The sequence below is a fragment of the Perognathus longimembris genome, chromosome 13 (genome assembly GCF_023159225.1).
Source record: "Perognathus longimembris pacificus isolate PPM17 chromosome 13, ASM2315922v1, whole genome shotgun sequence".
Lineage (NCBI taxonomy): Eukaryota > Metazoa > Chordata > Mammalia > Rodentia > Heteromyidae > Perognathus > Perognathus longimembris.
Genome location: NC_063173.1, coordinates 2,482,981 through 2,506,679, shown reverse-complemented (window position 1 = coordinate 2,506,679; position 23,699 = coordinate 2,482,981). Strand labels below are relative to the sequence as shown.

At 43.5% G+C, this 23,699-nt stretch overlaps 1 protein-coding gene across 2 annotated transcripts in view; it reads left to right on the top strand.

Annotated features, from left to right (window-relative positions):
• The window catches only part of Gab2 (GRB2 associated binding protein 2), a 130,330-nt gene that overhangs the window by 93,263 nt on the left and 13,368 nt on the right, over positions 1-23,699 (top strand). For both annotated transcript variants that reach the window (XM_048361212.1, XM_048361211.1), the window contains exon 3: positions 23,326-23,569. In XM_048361212.1, the coding sequence (XP_048217169.1) occupies positions 23,326-23,569 (244 nt within the window). The remainder of the gene's footprint in view (positions 1-23,325; positions 23,570-23,699) is intronic.

Here is a 23,699-nt window from a genome sequence, read left to right as displayed (position 1 = left end):
AAAATCAAATCCTTAGAGCCCCACTCTAGACTTACTGAACCAGAAACTCTAAAGTAAGACCCTGTGTCTGTTATGAAAACCCTCCAAGTTATTCTGATGCATAGTTGAGCCTGAGAACCATGGACTGAAACCTTTGCTATTCAGCAGTACCCACCTCTACTTGGAACTTTCTAGAAAGGTAGAATCAGGCCCCCATCAGACTTAAGAGTATCAGAATTTCAGAAACTTGCTTGTTTTAAAATGATTTTAGACTCACAGAAGAGTTACAAACGTCATGCAGCAAGTTCCCATGTACCATTCATGAGCACTCACTGTTAACACTCAGATTTCTTGTGGTACAATTATCAATACTACACCCTTAACATTGACATGATACTTTAACAAAACTTCACATTATTTGATCTTCATTTGTTCACTACTAATGCAGGATTCTGTCCAGGATCCATGTTAGATTTAATGTCATGCCTGGGTCTCCAACAACTAGTTTCCAACAGCTTCTTAGTCTCTTTAATCTTCTGCTAATTTGACCCTTTTAAACAATACTGGGTAGATAGTCATCTGATGTTTTTTATGGTTAGTTTGAGGAAGTCTGTTTGGTGATTACCACAAAGGTGTGCTTTTTTGTGGGGGAGACAGTTCCAACTAGGGTTTGAACTCAGGGCACTCTAACCACTTGACACATGCCTCTAGCCTTCTTTATTTCACTTATTTTCAAATAGGGTTCCACTTTTTGCCCATGCCTACCTCGACTGTGATTCTCTTATTAATGCCTTAATTATTAATGCCCTCATGCCTGAATGACAAGCCTACACAGATAGGGAGGGGTCTTGTGAATTTTGTTCATAGGTGGCCTCAAACCATGAACCTCCTGATTTCCACCCCCTGCATATCTGTGTGTGAGCTATCATGTCCATCTGATTATGTGCCTTCTCTCAGCACATATCAGGAGAACATGGTGTCAGTTCATTTTTTTAAGTATTATTGTATAATTCAGGACCTCACACTTGCTAGACCAGGGCTTTACCCACTTGAACCACAACCCCAGCTCACAGTATCTTGATCATTTAATGGAGTAGCTACCAGGTTTTTCAACTGAAAAGAGACTGTCTTTTAAAACTAATAAACATTTGGGAAGTACTTCGAAGATGTTTTAATGACATTTATTAGTGGGTTGTATTTGCAGCAATTTATTCTTATACTTCTTTGATAATGTATACAGTATTAGTTGTACAAAGTAGTTTCAATGTGATATTTCCATACAAGTATATAATGTACTTTAATCAAATGTATTCCCTTTTTTGTAGTCCAAGTTTTGCATATCAGTATAACATTCATAGAATGTTACTAGAATGCAACAAGCATCTTCACCAAGCTGTGCACATAGTACACTTATTTATATTATGCAAAGGTGCATTTGACTCAATAGCAGAATTTAAAAGCTATATCCCACTGGCACATTTAACTCAAAGCAACATCAATTCTTATATGACTTACCATTCAGAAAACTAGTACAGAATAAATTTCTTGTCCAAAGTTTATTCATTTACAAAACTCTAAACCAACTATTATCAATACCTGCTGAATCAGCTCACGCAGGGCTCTCCTCTACTATTTGTTCTGTTCCAGATAGTATGTGTCAGAGCTGCCGTGTCACTCTTACTTGCAGTTTGAATGAGCATCAGAATATATTGCTCACAATGGACCATGCCCCCCAAATTGGGGCTTCATCTACACAGGGAATGAAAACCTCCTTTTTTCCGAGATCACCTGTACACACTGGAAATCAATCTAGTAGACTACTTGGTTGCCATTGGCCCTACTTTCTGAAGTTCAGCTGAACGCCATCACAGATCATTGCAGCTGTGTTTTCATCTGCAGCCAACTTGTTACAGTTTTCAGTGGGTGTCTCCAAATAGGTCCCCCCGTACCGCTGCATCTCCTGCACGCAGATGGACAGCGTGTCCCTCAGGTTCATTCCCTCTCCCTCGTGTCCTCCAGGCTCTGGGTCTCAAGTACATCCAGCTGTCTCCTTGTTGATCCACCAAGAAATTCACGTTCTCCAGAGGTGGTGATAGGAGTTGGTAGAGGCTACAACTACAAACAAATAACTGACACAGGCCTCAGGAGGCCTTGGGAGTAATATCCAGATATTACTTTACTGCGGCATCCTATTGAGCTTCTCTGTCTCCCTCAGAAGCTTCATTTTATCAAGAACCTCAAGTGGTTTGTATGCACATTAATATTTGAGCCAGCTATGGTGGTACATGGTTCCCCCCACCAAGATGTTTGTCCTTTATAGGCTTCATGAATTTTGTTTTTCTACCTGCCACCTTCATTTTGTTCCTCATGAAGAATAATGTATGTTTAAAGAAAAAAAAATGGTTTGAGGGATAAGAAAAGAACTAAAGGACAGGGAAGAAACTCCAGAAAGCCATTTACTTACCTTACAACTTTTGTTAATATGAGAGAGGGACTCCAGAGTTGTCTCCACTCTTTAGAAAATAGGTATGGCTAAGGAGAAAAGCAACCAGCAACCAAATTGCTTTTAATCACAATATATTCTTATGAGATTAGAGCTGTCCCCACCAAGAAAAATATTACAGATGTAACAAAAAAAACTGTGGTACAAATACCTTTTTTTTGTTATGTTTTTTTTTCTGACAACAGTTTCATGGTACTTTATTGTTTTTTTGAAATAGCTTTTTTAAAAAAAAAAAAGATATTTTTAGGGCATGGGAATATGGCCTAGTGGCAAGAGTGCTCGCCTCATATACATAAAGCCCTGGGTTCGATTCCCCAGCACCACATATATAGAAAATGGCCAGAAGTGGTGCTGTGGCTCAAGTTGGCAGAGTGCTAACCTTGAACAAAAAGAAGCCAGGGACAGCCCTCAGGCCCTGAGTTCAAGGCCCAGGACTGGCAAAAATAAAAAGAGATATTTTTAAAGATATAGTTAAAAGATATTATCTGAATCTTTACTATTACTCTATAAGATGTAAGTGCAATTAACATGTAGAAACCATATTCTCTAGGCTTGCTTTCATTGTCAGGAAAGTTCGTTCATTCACCCATTTATTCAGCAAATGTTTATTCAGCACTTTCTTTGTGTCAACCCCCATCATAACCAGTGAGGCTGCACAGATGACCAGTATGGCTCCAGTCTTCATCACTAGCCCTGTGAGGGGACAGAAATGTTCCCCCGTGGTCACAGAGGACAATGACACAGGATGGAGGGAGGCATCGACTTACACACCGATAGGACACGTGAGATGGAAACTGCCCAAGGAGTAACTGATGAGTATTTCCTCAGCAGTCTGCCTATTAAAAGATGTAAAGGATTATTTGTTAGAGATTTAAACACCAGAGCAAGGTTGTCTACAATAGATATTTAGGAGTCTTATTAAGGCTCTTCTGAGGAAAACAGTAGACTTCCTTCTCGAAAGACATGCTGTTAAAAATCCAGTCACAAGGGCTGGGGATATAGCCTAGTGGCAAGAGTGCCTGCCTCGGATACACGAGGCCCTAGGTTCGATTCCCCAGCACCACATATACAGAAAACGGCCAGAAGCGGCGCTGTGGCTCAAGTGGCGGAGTGCTAGCCTTGAGCGGGAAGAAGCCAGGGACAGTGCTCAGGCCCTGAGTCCAAGGCCCAGGACTGGCCAAAAAAAAAAAAAAAAAAAAAAAATCCAGTCACAAGGGCTGGGGATATAGCCTAGTGGCAAGAGTGCCTGCCTCGGATACACGAGGCCCTAGGTTCGATTCCCCAGCACCACATATACAGAAAACGGCCAGAAGCGGCGCTGTGGCTCAAGTGGCAGAGTGCTAGCCTTGAGTGGGAAGAAGCCAGGGACAGTGCTCAGGCCCTGAGTTCAAGGCCCAGGACTGGCCAAAAAAAAAAAAAAAAAAATCCAGTCACAAGCCGGGCGGGGCGCCAGTGGCTCACCCCTGTAATCCTAGCTACTCAGGAAGCTGAGATCTGAGGGTCCTGATTCAAAGCCAACCCCAGGCAGAAAATTCCATGAGACTCTCATCTCCAATAAGCCCCACTCACAAAAAGCTGGAAGTGGTGCTGGTGCTCAAGTGGTAGAGCGTTAGTTAGCCTTGAGTGCAAAGAGGCTCAGGGACAGTGCTCAGGCTGAGTTCAAGTCCCAGGGCCAGCAAAAAAAAAAAAAAGAGAGAGAGAGAGAGTGCGCGTGCACGGGGTGGGGGCGGGGGAATCAAGTCACATATGGGTTATGTTAGATCCATAAACCTCTGGCAAGGAAATAAAGCTTTGTCACCCAGCCAATGATTCCTTCGCTGACAGCTAGGGTCTGGAGAGCACAGGAAGTTTAATATTTGACTCCCTACTTTTATTTTGGGGCCTAATTCATGTAATCACTCTACCAACTTTATTTCCATTTTCAAATGAGGATCCATGAGTATTCTTTTCCCTAACTAGCACATTAGTTCTGCAGAACTTGAAGAGTCCTAGATCTCTCTGTCCACTCACGCCCAGCCAGGCCTGGGTGTATGAGACCTGGGCTGGGTACAGGTGGCCTGGACTGATGTAGGTAAGCTGACCCATGAGCATTAGTCCCTGAAAGTCTCCTTGATGAGTCTCTGCTCTCTCTCCTGGGGCCTGTTGAGGACAATGCGGTCATCTGAGTCTGAGCACCTGCGTTTGCCTTAGTGCCCAGAACTGGCCCCACCCCTCAGCAGCCACATAAAGAAATCAAAGCACCCCTGTACCGAAGCATCTTCTCCAGGAAAGTAGAAACTTTAAATAAGTCTCCACTAAGAACTTCCAATAACCCTTTGAATAGTAACAATTTTAACCCTAGAGCCCATAGCCAAAACATTAATCCAGGTCTGACTTTGCATTATAACATACTGTTTGTCTGTCCCTGAGCTCTCCTGGGACAAGATATTGAGACACCTGAGCCTTTCACTAGAGGTCTGACAGCTGGCTAAGTTTTCCTCCTTGCCACTTCAAGTGTGTGTGTGTGTGTGTGTGTGCAAGAGCGCACACTAGAGATGTCTATTTAGTGGGGCTTTAGACCAGTCAACAGATTCTATTGATTTTGGGAGGAGAAGGGAAGAAGAAGAGAATGAGGATCTCTGGTTCGAATCACTACTCCAACTAGTCTCAGTTTCCTTTTGTAAAATATTTGAAGATAATTTGTGCTCTCACCCACTGCATCTGCTTCTGCAGCGGGCATCCTTGTTCACACGCTGCAGGCTTGCAGGAGGTCCCAAGCTGTTTTCTGAAGGACGAAGCGTGTTGTGTTTCACGGTGGGGGCTCTCCTGGGACTGTCGAGTCCACGGCCCAGCCTGTGGCCTGGTCCTGTAGAGAGCCTTCGTGTGAGGGCAACTCCTTAAAGCAAACACCTCCTTTCTTCCTTGTTTCCTTTCTTTTTCTTCAGATTGTGATGGGACTCATTGAAAATTTGTTTTTCACTTGGGGCTGGAAGAGTTTCAGTGGCAGATGGAGTCTATGTTGAGCATAAAAAAAAAAAAGAAAGAAAAAAAAAACTCTTACCACCCCCAGATTCTTATTTCTACTGCCACCTTCCAGTTCTTCACATATTTCAGCCAAAAATGTCTAGGATAAAACCTGCAAGATCAAGACGGGATCAGGAATGAAAGTGAGTGTGACTATAAAGGAGGAACCCAGGACAGTGCTGTGTGAGGAAAAGCAAGTCCAAGAACAAAGAATCAAAAGATGTCAGAGCACAAATGTGGAGCCTGTTTTTATTTGTGTGTGCACACGTGTGTGTACATGTGCGCGCACACAAAAGAACCCTGCCTCCCTGTGGGCATCAGAATAGCCTTCATAATAGCTGCTCTGAGCTGTGTTTACAAACAGGAAGGTCCCAGTCCTCACATTTGCCGCCCAGTCGTGGGTAGCTGTCCCCGACCAGATGTACCACACACCGGAAGAACCAGCTCTCCACAGAGAGCTCTGGTGAATTATTCATGTGCTCAGGAGTCGTCTGCTTTTAGGACAGCCCTCACCCTTTTGAATCCTCTAAGATAGGGATTTCTACTTCCTTTTAATCCCCTCAGTTTACACATTTGTTTTCCCAGGACCTGCACAGACATGATCACATGGAGTCTGACTGGCAGCCTAACTGGCTTGAATCCCAGTGCTACAACTTGTTCGCTGTGTGATGGTGCATAAGTTGCTTTACCTCTCTGAGGCTTTCTCACCCGCAAAACAGAGGTGTTGCTGCCTCACACAGAATGTGTGAGACATAGTGTGAACAGCAGCTGCCTTTGCACTGTTCTCCATAAAGATTATTTTTATATTAGAAGGACAAGATGAGTAGAATATGATTAAAATAGCCAGCATTTTTAGAGACTCAACGTCTACAAGCCCTTTTGCAGTCTCCTTTGAGTATAAAGAAACAACATCAGATAGGCAAGGGCTGCTGGCATTGTGCCTGTTGCAGAGGAAAGGACACAGAGCTGTAAGGCTCTTGTGCAGCGTCGCCCAAAAGCAGGGCTGCTGAGTCCACAGTCCATTCTAGAGCTGTGTGCGCTGACTCCTCCTTCACTTCAAACCACTTCTCACGGGTATGTTTGTCATGGCTGAATCTAAGTGACAAAATAGCAAAAAAGGAAAACCAGCACATTGCTGAGAAATGACTATGTTGAAAGTAAGATGCTATTATCCATTTGTATTACTCTCCAAAGACTAAGATAGCATAATAATGGTCTAGATCTATCTTATAGTAATCAACAAGCCACTGTGGATTTGAGCTGGGGTTTTAGCTTGCCAAAGCCTTGTTGTGTTCTATAGAAATTCAATAAGTGAGATACAGAGAAGAACCACACTTTGAGATGTCAAATTGGGAGGAATTTCATAGATTTTTATATGCCTAATTGCATGGAGTGAAAATTCCCAAGTTCTAACCAACTGCTCTCTATCATTTCCCCACCCTTTCCCTACCAAAAAAAAAAATGTTGGTGAGATTGACCCCCCTGTCAATTTTTATGAATATTTAAGTTTCTAATAATCTATGTGTTTCCCAACTAATTCCCCGGTCCTAGGGCCTGGGTGGGGTGCTGTAATACCTGTAGGCATGCCTTTGAGGAAATGGTTAGTGGGCATCCAGTGGAAGAATGTGACCAAGGGTATTCAGATAGCGCCTTCCTCTCTGGGGAGAGAGGGTGAGGCCTTCAGAATGGACCTCTAAGGCGCAGAGGCTGAGATAGACCCAGCAGCCTCCTCAGAGGCCTTCTGATATCCTTGGTCCTTTCTGTGTGATCAAAGAGTGGGAGAACTGGGAGTGGAGAAGGGTGGGAAGGCAAGAAGCATTTCTTAGAGACCTCGCCCCGCTCTCTTCTCATCCCTGGGAGGGCCTTTTCCTCCCTGTGTTCTCCCCAGCCATTTGTGGGGCTGGGTTGTTTGTTGTTTTTTCTTAATTTATAACTGAAATCAGATTTCCAACTCCTCTGGGAGCCCTTGCTGGAAGTTGAGAGTAAGTGTGGGAGATGAGAGCGTCTCCTCAGGCTGAGACTCATTGTTGAGGAGCAAAGTACACACAAAGTAGAGACTGACCCAGGCCCCAGCCCAAAGGCGGAGGCTGCTGTCTGAATCACCCACCCTTTTTTTCCACTGAGACAGTGAGGAAAATAAACATCCATCCACACCAGTTTCCAGCCAAATCTGAAATCCTCCTGCCTAAAAAAAAAAAAAAAAAAAAAAAATTCTAAGCAACCCTTCCTCTTAAATCTTTGCTTACTTGATGGTTTTTATTTATGGTTGGGCCTACTCATCCCTAAATCAAGCCTTGAGCTGGAATGTGAACCCCATAAAATTCCCACAGACCCTTCTGCATTGTCCTAAAACAGGCCCTCGCTCTGACCTTCAGGGAAGTCCGGACTTCGGAGGAGGAAGAGAAGACAGAGAAACCTGACCCTACTCTCTTCGTTCTAAACCTTGATCTTTCTTCCTGCTCTGTCTTTTATATCAGACATTCCTCCTCAACTCCCCATTGAGCCAGCATAGATTAAGTCTGGTGTTACCTGCCAAAACCCACAGACTGTTAAAGATGTGAGCATCTCATCCCAAATCCTCAGCACTAGCAGCTGGGTGGTTCCCAGCTATCTCTTGAATCCCACTCCCTTTCTTTAATTTTCCTTTGGTTATCCCTAGTGAAGGAAGGTAATACATGATTGTTGACTTGGTTCCAGAGCAGATTCCAAAGCCCATTCTAACTCTTAATTTTGAACCAGACATAGAATTAGAACTTTGTGTTTAGTGATAAGGTAATCCTGGGCCCCAGAAGCTCATTATGATTAAACACCCAGTTACCAACAGCTGTCCATAAGATTCTGAATCAGTGGAGCTGTCATTTCTCTCTACAATCTCAACCGTCATCCCTCTCTAGCAGTCAAAAATTCTAGACTTAAATTTCAGCTTTGTTACTGGTTATCTATGTAGGGCTCTCCTTCTTCCACAGTAAACTATGGGTGGTTTTCAAATCTGGTTTTAAGGTTTGTTTTTAAGTCAAGTCTTACATGGCGAACAATAAAGGAATTGAGTGGGTAGGAGCCACTTTGAATGCTTTCAGGAGAAAGGGTCAGACTCTACAAGCTGGAACTGGCTCCAATGTTTACCTCTTCTCCCAGCTGGGACATGGTGGGAAAATACTGTCCTATTGGATATACTTCAGAACAGCAGACAGGGGCTGAACTATGAAAATTCTCTTCGCTCCCCCCCCCCCCAAATAATGAAAATGTTGAGGAGCAATATAAAGTCAGTTTCATAAAGCTAACTGTAGTCACATTTTAAACTTCTCTTTCTTCAGAAACTCTGTGTGTGCATGAAGTATGTTCTTTTGTGTGTGTGGAGTGAGAGTTTTAGTAAATACTTTTTCCATCATTAAAACCTGGCAGCCCCCAATAGCTCAAAAGCTATGTATGTACGTTCATATAAGACTACTGTCGACATATTGTCTAATATCGACATTACATTTAAAGCCCTAGGCGAATTTTCTTGGGCGTGGCCACGTGGCTACTGTATATGTTCTTGATACATTGGGTATTGTATATATGTCTACCTGACCTAGAGAAGGGAGAGAAAAACAGGGCGTAAGATATCACAAGAAATGTACACACTGCCCTACTATGTAACTGTACCCTTTTTGCACAACACCTTGTCAAAAAAAATTTGTGTTCGGGGCTGGGGATATGGCCTAGTGGCGAGAGAGCTCGCCTCGTATACATGAGGCCCTGGGTTCAATTCCCCAGCACCACATATACAGAAAACGGCCAGAAGTGGCGCTGTGGCTCAAGTGGCAGAGTGCTAGCCTTGAGCTAAAAGGAAGCCAGGGACAGTGCTCAGGCCCTGAGTCCAAGGCCCAGGACTGGCCAAAAAACAAACAAACAAAAAAAAAATTGTGTTCAATTAATAAATAAATTACATTAAAAAATATATTTAAAAAATTAACCAATTAAAAAAAAACCTGGCAGCCCCGGGGGACCCTTTCTAAAAGTGCGTACATGGAGGGACCGGGCGGGGGGGTTGGACGGGGGAGCAACGATACCAGTGGTGCTGGCATCAGGATCACCTGGTCCCCAGCCTGGGCTTCTGCACGCATGCTCGGGCCTGAGTCTACCAAGTTCAATCCACCCTACACTCCAGCGCGCAGGAAGAGTTCTGTCACTTTGGCTCCGTTCTGTGTCTACGTAAGTTGGACTCAAGGATCCTGCTCACTTTCCTGATGTTCGCTCTTTGCCTGTTAACCTCCCTAGTAGCTTCAGATCCCACCCTGGACCAGACCCCATCCTGTTGTGTTGACATAGTTCCCCTCACAGACTAGTCTTCCCTGCCATTAACTCGGTGGGTGACAGGAGTCCCCCACTGCCCACAGGAGGACTTCTGCGTTGCCAGGTCTGTCTACCTGAATTTCTGGAGAAAATCCACTTCTGCTTCCTCTGAACGTACTTCCCTCTCCACTTGGACTCTGCTGCCCATATTCCTAAGGGATGCCAGTTTTCTCTCTCTGTCCAGTGTTCACTCATTCAGCGCGTACCACAGAGTACCAGCCTTGAGCCAACTCCTGAGCCATGATTTTCTCCGATTTATGTTCTCCTCCAAACTCCTTTGGAACTCTTCTTATTGACTCCCTGCCACCTGCCGCCTCCATTTTCAGCAAGATTTACCTGACCTTAAGTGACCACGCTTGGCTCTGTGCCAAAACATATCTGCCAGATTTTTTAACTATGAAAATTTTAAACTTTTTAATTTTTCTGTATTTAACTTCATTAGCAAACTGCCATCTGGCCAGTAACAGAAATAGACAATTTAATCAATTCAGGGAAAGCCCAGTCAATGCAGGGTTTTTCTCCAGTAATTCATGTTTCTCTTGCTTCCTTTCTGGGGTACTGTTTAAGTTCCCACTTGCTTTAGGGAACTGGAAACAGTTTGCTGAGCAGAGAAAGGAAATGTCTGAAAGGCAGAGGTGAGAACCTCTCTCATTCTTTCCTCTTGTCTTTCTATCTCTACCACATTAGTAGAGACCCCCAAAAATAGTAGTTGCCAGTAAATCCACACTCATATGATTAACTCACTTGTATTAGTTATAGTACTTGGGTAGAACATGGTAAATCGGTATAAGTACAAATTTATTCCCCAAATATTTTGAGAACTTTACTCCATTTCTCAAAACGTAAGAAGATGAACCAGACACCAGGGGCTCACACCTATATTCTAGCTACTCAGGAGGTTGAGATCTGAGGGTTATGACTCCAAATCAGACCAGACCAGTCAGGAAAGTTCATGAGACTCTTATATCTCCAATTAACCATTAAAAAAAAAAAAAAGAAGAAGAAGCGCCTCCCCCCCACCAACTTAACCTTAGTCATAGGAGTTAAATTCAAGAATACCTGAAGTTCTAAATACTGAAAAAATGGCATTGAGGAAAAAAAACAAATAAATCTTTCAAAATGGGTGATGTACAAACAAGCCTGAGGAGATGGGGTTACGCTAATGATCTAAGTTTTATTTTATACATGTACAACTTTAGTGTTTGCTTTTACTTGCCTCTTCCTTTCCTGGATGAGGTAAGTGAACACATTTCTTCTTGGATGGTGAATCATATTAGCCAAGACAAAAGGGAATACATTGCATAGTATGAGAAACTTCTAGAATATGAGATCTTGAAGAGTCCTTAGGGAGTGTTTGGTTCCAATCTCCTCAATGACAGCCCGTCCAGAGGTCAGGAGAGGGGAGAGCACATAGCCGACTGGCAAGGATAGAACAAAAACTTGACCTTGGAGCCAGGTACAGACGGCTCATGCCTAAAATCCTAGCTACTGGAGAGCTGAGGATTGCAGTTCAAAGCCAGGAAAGTCCATATGGCTCTTATCTCCGATTAACCACCAAAAAACGGTGGCTTCTCTGTACATCACCCGTACAATAACAACAAAAATTCAAAAAAGGAGTAAAACAGGGCTGGAGATAGGGCTTCGTGGTAAAGTGCACGCCTGACATACACAAGGTATTCAACCACCAGCACTGGAGAAAGAAAAACGAGTGAAATGTCAGTATTATTTTCCAAAAACCAAAAAACTGGGTCAAATGGTAGAACACTAGCTGTAAGCAAAAGAAGAGCTCAGGGATAGCACCCACGCTTGGAGTTCAAGCCCCAGGATAGGGGTGTGTGTGCGTGCACACACACAATCTTGACCTTCATTAAGAATTCCAAATGATGAGGGTTATACTGTCTTCCATTTGTATAATAAAAACGCGCATGCATATGAGTGTGTGTACGCACATATTGGCAGAGAAAGTCAATTTCTTTTGTTTGTTTGTTTGTTTTGGTGCTGGGGATTGAACCCAAGACCTCATGCGTGCAAAGCAAGTATTCCACCACTGAGCCACATTGCCCTTAGAACGCCATTGTGTTTTCTAGCAGTACTGGTGTTTGAACTCAGCTTGTACTTGCTAAGTAGGAGCTCTACCAGCTGAACTACAACCCCAGGTCTTTTGCTTTGGTTACTTTTCCAACAGGCTATCATGTTTATGCCTGGACTAGTCTACACCTTTGGCCTAGCTGGGCTGGCAGCTTTATATTGGTTAAGAGAGGTTTGTCCAAACTCAAATCCCCTAACCCTCACTGGCCTCACTGGACTGTGAGCTCCCAAGTAGTTTAAAATTATAGGCATGAGTCACCACACCCAGCCAGAAGGCCAATTTAATATACAGGGTCTTAGAATCATATAAACACATGGACCCACAACATTAATGAGTATGAAATCTTTATACCATCTTGGGTAAGTTAGCTTGCTTTCCTACTTCAACATCTGCATCAGTAAAATAAAATCAAAACATTCTTCACAAAATTACTATGAAGATTAAACCACTTAGTGCATGTACTATGTTTAATAAGCACATAGTATCTGTTAAATATATGGCTAGTAAATTGCTACTGCCTTCTATTTGATCTTCACAACAGCCCTTTGGAGCTTTTGTGTCTCAATTTTTAGTTTTGGAACTGAACCTCACTGTATTGCACACACTGGGCTCAATCTTTAGCCTCCCGTGTGGCTGAAACCGCAGGTGCCCACTCCACCACCTCTCAACAGCCCTTTGAACATCATGCCGCTTTCCAAAAGGAAAATAGCCCGAATAACCATTTTTGTCTTTTTCCCAAACTCAAAACCATATTTACTATGTGTTTAATATATTTACTAAATAAACCCTGCTGATTTTCCTAATTTGAAGTACAGTATACTTATGGAGGTGCTCAAAAACAAGGATGTATAATTAATGTTTTTGCAGTACAAGGAATGAATTCTAGGCTTCATAAATGCTGGACAGTTGCCCTACCACTGAGCTAATACCCTCAGTCCAAGGGTGTCTCCTTAAATGTACTACTAATAAATAATAAAGGCTAATACTTAAACCGAGTTCACTGTGTGACAGGTAGTGTTCTAAGCACTTTACAGATCTTAACTCCTATAATCTGGTGAGGCAGATATTGTTCATCACTCCCATTTTACAAATAAGGAAACTGAAGCACAAAGGTAGTAACATGCTTTTCCTAATTGGCACAACTAGTAAGTAAAAGAGCTGCAATCCAAAGCCAGACAGTTTGGCCCTCGAATCAGTGCTCTTGACTACTAAGTTGTACCCTGAAGTTCTATGTATAGATCAAGGCTTCAGCATGTGGCCGGGGACTGTCTTCCTTTGTGATGACCATCTCTGGCCTTACCAGCATGACTGTCCTCCCTCCTTCCCTTAAAGATGACATCAGAGTTCTTGCTGCCTGTGATTTAACCTAAGCCAGCTTTTGCCATTGACCCACCTACACTATAACTTCAGTTGCCTCTGAGACTAAGACAGATGTTTTCTTTTTTTTGTTACTATAAAGGTGAGGCACAAAGGCAGTAAGAGTTCCATTAAGTTAGGTGAAGAGTACCTTTCTTTTCAGACCAGTTCGCTCCCATCCCCACTCACAAGCTGTATCCTGTAGTTCATTTTCAACATAGTATCCAGTGAGTATCACTGCTACATTTGTTCACCCTTTGTAGGACAGATGTTTGCACACCCACTGGAGTCCACCTCATAAACAGAGCTGACTTGGCCTTTCCTGAGTGAAAGGCAGTCATTTGTTGACTAAGCCCTGTTCTGGATACTGGGTATGTTAGTTTGGTTCTCTGGAAAGCAGACGTTGATAAAAATTTAGACAATGCCAAAAAATGTATGAAGTGAGACAGTGGTAAGAGGTGAAAGGGGGAAAGCCAGAGAAAACAAGGAACACCTTGAGATTGGGGTGTGGGTCTGATGCCTGTGGAAAGAAGTCAGGACAGAGGTTTGGTCAGGTCAGTGTGAGTTCCCCAGGCAAGGGCTTCTGTAAAAGAAGTCTCCTATCTCACAGAAGTCATCTGTGAGGGGCTGGGAATATGGCTTAGTGGTAGAGTGCTTGCCATGTATACATGAAGTCCTGGGTTCGATTCCTCAGCACCACGTACACAGAAAAACCCAGAAGTGGCACTGTGGCTCAAGAGGTAGAGTGCTAGCCTTAAGCAAAAAAAAAAAAAAAACAACAAAAAAAAAAAAAAACAGGGACAGTGCTCAGGCCCTGAGTCCCAAGACCTAGGATATTTGTAAATATTTTTGTAGAAAGTTTGCAATATCAAATGCATTGTTAAAATGTGAATTTACAGCATCTACTAGATGAAAGGATTCCCACGGGAGCACTAGTGGATTCCCATCCATCCTTGGGGGGAAGTTAGAAGTCCTACCCTGAATAAAAATTTTGTTTTTTTTAAATTGCAGTATGAGTTCATAAAGCAAGGAAAGTATCCACCCTTTAGACTAGCCTGCAATGTCTAGCATAGTGCCAACATTATATGCTCGTAACCCTACAGAAATGGGAGGAGTGCTTCATTCCAGGGGCTGCAGACGTAGCTCAGTAATGGAGGACTTGCCTAGAAAGTATGAGGCTCTGGTTTTCAGCCCTGCCACCACCACCAAAATAAATAAATAAAAATAATTAAATACGGCTTCATTCCAAATGGGAATGATTTGAGGAGACCTACCTAGCAATTTCAAGCCCCAACAAAGGGACAAGAATAAGGTCTGTCACAAGTGAGGTGTGTAATAGGCATGTCAGATAAAGTAAGGAGAGAGTTTGTCTTCTCACCTCTCAAATGAACAAGACAGTGCATGCCTAAATATAGATTTGCTCTCCAAAACGCACACAGCCTAGGAAACTTTACTAGATGAGAACAGTTTCTTTCTCCCTAGAGAACAGTTTACATTTGCATCCTGGAGCTTGTCATTTTTTCTTCTGACCAGGGAAGATTCTGGCTTAGTGACATGACATGTTTATTACTTTCTTGTTCAAACTTAGGCATTTGCCAGACCTTTTTTTTTTTTTGTCAGTTGTGGGGCTTAAACCCTGGGCCTGGGCGCTGTCCCTGAGCTCTTCAGCTCAAGGCTAGCACTCTATCACTTGAGCCATAGTGCCCCTTCTGATTTTCTGGTGACTATTTAGACTCTTTAGTCTCACCAACTTTCCTGCTCGAGCTGGCTTTGAACCACAATCTGCAGATCTCAGGCTCCTAAGTAGCTAAATTACAGGTGTGAGCTCCCAGTGGCTGGCCAGACATAAATATTGTACTCACCACTGTTGAAGAAAGAGGAGTGGGTCTAAGATTCTGACTTCTAATGGCTCTCATTCTTGTTTCATAGGGCAGATCTGTGGATTCCTAACTAAAATATATGGCAAAAGCTAGTAAGGCATGATTAATTCTAACTAGAGGCCTAATAGAAGGCAAGGCGTTTACATCTCTGATGCTCTGCAAGGAACTGTGCTGCACCAATTAGCCACAGCTACTCACTGCCCTTCCCCTGAGCCCTTTAGAGAATCAGTTTCTGCTCACATACATCTCAAGATCCAATGCCCCAAGGTCAAGATGTTCCAGCTTGGCCTTCTCCAGCTCTGAGATATCCTTCGACTCTTTCATAGTTGCAGAAGTCTCTTGGGATCTCATGTTGCTGCCTCTATCTTCTTCCTCTACTTTATTGTTATTATAAATACTAGGAAGTATATTTTTGAATTTGGAGAATTATTTATATTAGTCTTTAATAGCTTGACCCAGAAATGTTTACTCACCATACAAATGTGAGTAATAGAAACACAACAAAATAACCATCCACTTGGCCAGTGCCCTGGTAATTGGATCTCATGGCTTGGTGCGAGTGTACACACACACACACACACACACACATACACACACACACATTCATTTACAATGATAGAGCTTTTCTCTGGAACAGAAAAGGGAGTCCTGGACCAGGAGCCTTGTGCAGCTTTGGACACCTTTCTTGTTTTTTGGGCCATAGTTTCTTCAATTGTAGATGAGAGATTTGGGGGTGAAGGGAGTAACTTATTGGATTCTAGAGACTCTTTCAATTGCAACTTGAATCAAGAGTATGAAAGTGGACCCATGTTGTATTGGTCCTTGGATTTAGTGAGTTAGTTCTGTAATTATGATATGAACCAGAAGATTTTGAAGATTACTCCTTAAAAAATTCAAGCTTATGAGTGAATTAAAATGCCTTAGGACCCCCAATCCAATCATGCTCTCAGCATTGTTGATGTGCTTTCATGTTTTCGAATTCTCTCACCCCCCATTTGAGCCTCATTTTTCAATTAACTCTCTTAAGAAGATACTCAGCCCTAAGTTTTCTTGTCACTCTGTTTTCAAAATTCTTTCATCAGTCACATTCTCACCATTAGAACCTTCAGAATGATACCATCATCCTACTTCTTGGAACCAGGGATGAGACCATTGTCATTTACAAAGTGTTTAACAGTTGCTATTTGTGGGCTGGAGATGCAGCTCAGAGAGAGAGAAAGCACTTAGCACATTGGAGGCCCTGGATTCGATCCCCAGTACCACACACACAAAATAAAGTACTGTTTATATTTTATCTCACAAAGTCTTCCAAAGAGCTCTCTAGTGTAGCTATTCTCTTTAACGATGTTGGAAGTAAGCTAATGTAAAGACATTTAAAATGTTGTCTAAAGTATAAAAATAGTAGTGAAAGTTTCAGAGCATGGAGTCCATATTTCTGGGACATGCACTTCAGTGTTCTTTCTATTGTACACTGTGTTGGTCACAGACAGAAGGTAGATGATTTTCAAATTTATAATTTCAATGAAACAGAAGGTTTTAAAGTTGTTTTCAGGGCCTACTTTCTGGAATTGCCAGGATTGTTAAAATCAAATCAGAAAAATCTCCATCTAAATCTCTGTGCAAATATAACTCATTAAGTCTTTAGTGGAATCAGCTCTCTATTTAAGATTCTCGGAGAAAACTTTGATGTGAGTCCTTGATCTTACCCAAGTTCTTCCTTTCATAAATAGAGAAAAATAAGACCCTGAAGATGAAATGATGTACCCACAATCCACTCAGCCATTTGGCAGTAGACTTGGTGCTAGACCCTCACTCTGTCATTTGACTCTGCCTACTTCTGGGAAGTCTTTCCTCTATGCAAGTGAAAGGGTTGGGTTTGAAAACAGCGTTTTTAAGTCCACTTTCTAGCTGTGAAACCCCAGAGATCATTACTAATTACTAATTTCTGTAAGCGTCACTTTCTTCATCCTGTTGGGGTGGATGGAGAATGGTAACAATATCTACCTCACAGGATAGACTAGAAACATATAGCAGATGTTTAGTTAAATGGCACCAGTGGCTATCATAGCCCCCCCCACACACACATTATAACACACACACACACACACACACACACACACACACACACATCACATCACATCACATCTATACATTGTATATTGTAACAAAAACAGTGACCATTCCCTCCCAAGCATCTACTATGGCTTGGAAAGCTAGTCATACCTCTTGGCCAATCCCAAGGTCTCATCAGCACCCTGTCTACTCCTGGAATAGAAGCTAAATGCTTTACATGACGTGATCTCTAATCCTCACAGCAGCCGTACAATGTGTGTATTATCCCTATTAAGCGAATCAGAATCAAAGGCATTTATTCACATGTCTCAGGCCACAGGGCCAGGTATTAGCAGAGCCAGGCTTTGAATCAGCCTGGGCTCCAACATGTTCTTTGGTCAACCAGTGTTTGGGTTCTGAAACACCACTGAGACTTGAGGGTGGGGATTATCTGGGGGACAGGATAAAGATAAAGGCAGCATTGAGATAAGGGAACTAGTCATTATTTGGCCAGTCATCTTTTCCAGAAACTCTGGCCAGCCTCCCTTCCTGCTCCTGTTATCACCAGCCGTTGATGGCTGCCTGCCCTGGGCCCTGCTCCTTGGCTGAAACCCTTCAGCGTTTTCCTCAGAAGGTGGGAGAAGGGTTTGTGAGCTGGGCAGGCTTCCCAAGGGTGGTATGGAAAGAAAGGAGAGTGATTTCATAGGATCCTAAAAAAGAAGCCAGGAAGAAAAGGGAAAATATCAAACCTTCTTTAAAAGAAAACAAATTGACTCAGGCATTTGTGGGCACTATCTCTAGTCTAGACTTAGAGATAGAAGCCCAGGCCAGGAGTCTAGAAGCTTCCACTTACTGACCTTCCTAATGACCCATCACATCAGTACAACAGCCTAACTGCCTCATGTTGTTTAAGGTTTTTCCTTATTTGTGCCTTTTTTTCCCCAACGTCAAGCAATAAAAACAAATCCTATTAATGGCTGGGTTTTCGTGGGGAGGGGGTTGGCATGTGCATGGGTTTGCTTTCACATGTTTTTTCTCATCTAACTCTTAAGCCCATGAGACAGATAGGCTGGCCAGGCATGAACAGGAACGGAAGCTTAGTGTCTGCCGTACATGGTCTCCCAACTAGTTAATGGCAAACTGGACCTGGAGCTAGGAACCAGGTCTAGTTTGCCGTTAACTAGTTGGGAGACCATGTACAATGGACACAGGTGCTCTCATCCACTCTCTAGGGAGGGAGATTTTATCTCACTTGGGCCTTTTGACTCCAAACCATATATCCTTGTTTTACTGAAATTCACACAGCCCTAACTGTGCTTGTGGAGTAAAGGATTGTGATTGTGTTGGAGGAGAGTGAGGAGGAGGTACAGAGAGCTAAAGATGTACAGGGAGAACGACTACTCCAAGACCTAGCACTTCAGTAAGAACTTGGTGTTTTTTGAGTGTTCCATTTTCCTTCAGAGAGGAAATAAAAATAGAGGTCACATGTACTTTGTTAGGCTCCTATTAATTGCTTGCACACAATTCATAGTTTGCCAAGGACTTGTGCATGTGTGGTCTTCTTAAATCATTTAAAGGTATATAACTCAATGCCTTTTAGTGTTCACAGGACTCTACAATCAGCACAATCTAATTTTAGGACAGTTTTATCAGCCTCCAGAAAAACCCTATACTGATTATCATTCACTTCCATTCCCCTAACACTAAGCAACCATCGACCTACATTCTGCATTTGTATTTGCAGACATTCCATGTAAAGGAATGTGGCCTCTTTTCATCTCGCATGAATGTTTTTAAGATTGATACATACTGTAATTTATATCATTACTTTTACTGCTGAATGATATTCCATTGTCAAGATATGCCACATTTTGGGGCTGGGAATATGGCCGAGTGGTAGTGTGCTTGCCTATATACATGAAGCCCTGGTTTCGATTCCTCAGCACCACATATGTAGAAAAAGCCAGAAGTGGTGCTGTGGCTTAAGTGGTAGAGTACTAGCAAAAAGAAGCCAGGGACAGTGGCCAGGCCCTGAGTTCAAACCTCAGGACTGGGGAAAAAAAAGATATGCCACATGTTATTAGTTAGTGGATCATTTGATGGGCGTTTGGATTTTTCCAGTCTGGCTATTACGAGTAGTGCTAAGATTATTCATACACAAGATATTTTGTTAGCATGTTCACTTATGAGTGAAACTGATGGATCAAATGCAGGTTCTTTAACTTTCTAAGAAATTGTTAAACCGTTCTTTGCAGCTTTTTTTTTTTTTTTTTTTGGCCAGTCTTGGGGCTTGAACTCAGGACCTAAGCACTGTCCCTGTTCTTTTGCTCAAGGCCAGCACTCTACCACTTGAGCTATAGGGCGCCCCTTCCAGCTTTTCCTGTGTATGTGGTGCTGAGGAATGGAACCCAGGGTTTCAGGGTTTCCAGTGGGGTTTTTTTGGTTTTTTTGTGGGGTTTCTTGCTTGAGATACATTTCACATACCACAGATCTCACTTGCTTGAAGCATATATTTCAAAAGGTTTTCGTATATGGACAAATTGTACAACCATGACTACAGTCTGTTTATAGAATTTCTTCATTGCTCCGGAAGGAAGCCTTCTAGTCCTTAGCAGTCACTTTGCAGTCCCCCTCCCAGGCACCATGTTCTCTCCCTGTAACTTTCATAGGGAGTTTCCATGCACACAGCATTGCACACAAGTTAAAGCACGCTTCTTCCAACTCAGCACAGGATTTTTAAAGCCTATCAACACAGTACACCTCAGTATTTCATTCATGTGTATGGCTGCATAATAGCTCTTAGGTGTGGAAATGGCATATTTTGTTCAGCCATTCATCAGTTAATAGGCCTCTGGACCGTTTCTTCTGCTTTTTGGACATCTGAATACAGTTTTTGGTGTGTATTCATTGTTTGATCCTCTCAGCAACCCTCTGTGATTACAGCAGGGATGGTGGTACCAGCATCTTTTCATACTAAGGCAACTGAGGCTGTGATGTGTTCACAATCAAATAGCAAGCTCAAGATACATCAAATCTCTCAATTGTTAATCTACTTTTTTCTGTTACATATACCATACCATTGAGCCTCTGTGAAATATGCAAATAGGTTTTTGAAAGTTTTATTTACAGGATGTGACATGAAGTAATAATAAAGCGTAACAATTCCAGGCCTAAGAATCAGGCCTGGTTCCTGATATGTAAACCACATCCCACTTACTAATGGCAGACTACATCCTACATTCAAAAGACAATTGCCTTGTAAAGGAAGCAGCTTTAGTGAGCAAACAGAGCAGCCCAGCACTCTCCCTTCAGCTAATGGGAGAGCAGCGGCAGCCGCTCCCCAGCACCTCATCTAATCAGTGGCAGACTGGAAACACGACCAGGCATATGCTGTCTCGGAGTCCCAAATGGGAAAACTTGAATTCAGAATTCTGGCGTCTAAATTCAACTTGGCAATTATTTTTCCTGAGATAAGCAAGAAGACCCCGTATGAAGTTTTGGGTTTTATGGCACTAAATTGGTTTTCTGGGTGTGCCATAAACAAGTTGCCAAAAACGAGGTAACTTAAAACAACCTAAGCATAGTCTCTGGCAGTTTCGAGGCTAGATGTAAAAAGTGAAGGTGTTAGCAGTGCTGATTCCCTCTGAGTGCTCTAAGGGAGAACGTGGTTCTACCTGTCTGCTAACTTCTGGTGGCTGCCAGGAGTTCTTGGCATTCTCTGGCTTCTAGACACTTCATTTTGTTGTTTCTTTGTCATCACGTGGCATTTTTTCTATATCTCCCTCTGTCTCCATTTCCTTTCATAAGCACACCTATCATTGGGCTAGAGCCCATCCTGGACATTATTCTGAGGGTTGAGTTACTGAGAAAGTAGTGACTTACTAATAAGCATTATGTTTGATTTGTTTGGCCAACGAGTATTTAGTGAGTTGTGTCACACACACTGGCCTTTATACTTGGGACAAAACCATAATGAGAGAGTCAGAGTCTCTGCTCCCAAGAGCTCCTGTCAAGAGTGATGAGAGAGAGGCTGTCATGTTCCTGGAATCCTCTGAAGCACAGGGAGCAAGTTTGGAAACAAAGTTGGAGAAAGAAACGGGAAAGTGGTTTAACAGAGAGAGTGCGGTGGTTTTACAGAGAAAGCACACACTTGGTTAAGTATTCTTAAGAACTTAGAGCTATTGCAGGGTGTAAAGTGGGCAGTGACATAACTGTGACTTAGTTGTTGAGAAACAGGGCAGACAAATGACATCATGGTCTGTGGCTTGGATAACTTTGGAAGGTGATGTTGATGTGCTTCATTCACTGAGATAGGGAGCACCCAAGTGCGTATGAATTGGGGTGACGATGCTGAGCTTGAGCTGTGTGAGGACATTGAAACAGATGGAAGCACAGACGGCAGGACAGCCAGGCAGAGAATGGAACTGAAGACTGGGATCCTACAGTTGTCATCACCCGGTGGTAACTGAAGCTCAGAGGTAGAAAGGATGAGCCAAGAAGAGACTGTAGGGTTAGAGTGAAGCTTCGGGAAAGTCTGTAGCTGAAGCCTGAGGAATGTGCCCCGAGAAGGACAGACCACTTGAACCATAGCCCCACTTCTGGCGCTTTTTTCTTGTGTAATTAATTGGAGATAAAGAGCCTCACCGATTTGCCTGCCCTGGTGGGAAGATCTCAGCCTCCTGAGTCTCTAGGATTACAGGTGTGAGCCACCAGTGCCCAGGCGAAGGCTTTGTTTTCGCACCTTCTCAGTGTCTTTTCAAGCAGCAGCTGTGTTCCTCCCTTGGCGCCGCGGCTTCTCTGCCTCCTGGTATAAACCCCCTCTCCTCCACCATTAGAGAGTTCATCTTGCAAATCTAATGGAGTAATAAAGGCATTGATTCTGTTAACAAACATCCAGGCCACTACTAGACCTGTAATGGGAATTCATTTTGGAGGTCAATACAGCTGTCAGTAGAACCATTTTCCCCAGGGCCCCATTGGTGTTTTCTCTTGTACGCTGACAGAAGATGTCCTGACCAGCATTGGCGGTGACTGGAGAGTAATTAGTGCTGTGGCTGGTGATCCTGCCTGGAGCAATGAGAATAGTATGACCTGGAACGGGGTCAGATAACAGAGAAGAGCTAGAAATGCCACCATTAACTTCACCATTTATTGAGTAAATGCTGGGACAGTGAACTAACAACCTCATAGTCACAGTTCTCAGAAACCCAGAGAGACAGTGGATATAAAAGAAGCATGGGTCAAAGGCTGTTGGTGCCTAGGATAAAAACCAAGGAGGGTTGCAGAGAGACCATGATATCCATGCAGGCAGGGTCTTAGAGTTTCCATACGAGTTTGCTAGAAGAATAGAGGGCAAACACAGTGTAAGCCAAAATAATCACAAAAGGGACTGATGGTGCTTCATTGAGCCTTGTTTATGGATGGAGAGAAACCAGGAAATAGGTCAGACTGTGAAAAGCCTGATATGTTATGCTTAGGAATTTGGACTAAGCTCAGAGAGCCAGCCAAATGAATAATACCCTGAAGTTGGGTTGTCAAACTGTAAGTTGTTCTCTGCCCTTAATACCTCACTTCCTTTCTAACAAACACACCAGAGGAGAGTTTGAGATTAAAGAGGGAAAAGAGGACCAGTAGATAGAAGTGAGGAGCAAGGAACATAGCTTTTCTGGGAGGACTCAGAAGAGCAGGCCAGAGGAACTGGAGTCCTGTCTGAAGGAGCAGCTGACAGTACACTCGTGCTGTTATTATTAATGCAAGAAAGCACAGTCCAGAGCCTCAGTTAGTCTTCAGGAAGTAATGCCTCATTTAACAAAGCCAGCAACTTTGAAGGAGGCACTGACAGCAGAAGCCACCAAGGAGGAGGGAGCCATGGGTACGCAGCTGCTCCAGGAGCTGGCCCTGCCTGGGGCCACGGCCATACCTCTGGGCTTGGGCAGCCAGGTCTCCTGGAGTGCAGCAGACCCAGCCCTGTGGTAATAGACACCGACCTCCAGGCCAGGCCCCTCGGGGAGCAGTGCAGAGGGCACGAGCCAGGTGTGAGGGGGAGAACGCTGCTGCCGGATCCGTGCCACTTCCTCCATTGACAGAACCTCTGTAACTCACAAGGCTCTTTCTTCCTCTCCTCCCAGACTCCCTGAGAAACATTCCCGCAGCCAGTCATGGCCCGCGCTCTTCTCCAGCCGAGCTCAGCAGCTCCAGCCAGCACCTGCTCCGGGAACGGAAGTCCTCAGCCCCCTCGCACTCCAGCCAGCCCACGCTGTTCACGTTCGAGTCCCCCATGTCAAACCACATGCAGCCCGCTTTGTCCACCAGTGCACCTCAAGAGTATCTCTACTTGCACCAGTGCCTCAGCCGGAGAACGGAAAATGCAAGGTAGGAGAGCCGTGGCCGCCGTGGGGAGATGGCCCCTCACGGAGCCTGCTACTTCTCAGTCTGTTTTCCAGGTTCAAAGACAAGGGAGGAAGACACTACGTCTTTGCAGAAAAACAAACACATGTATAAC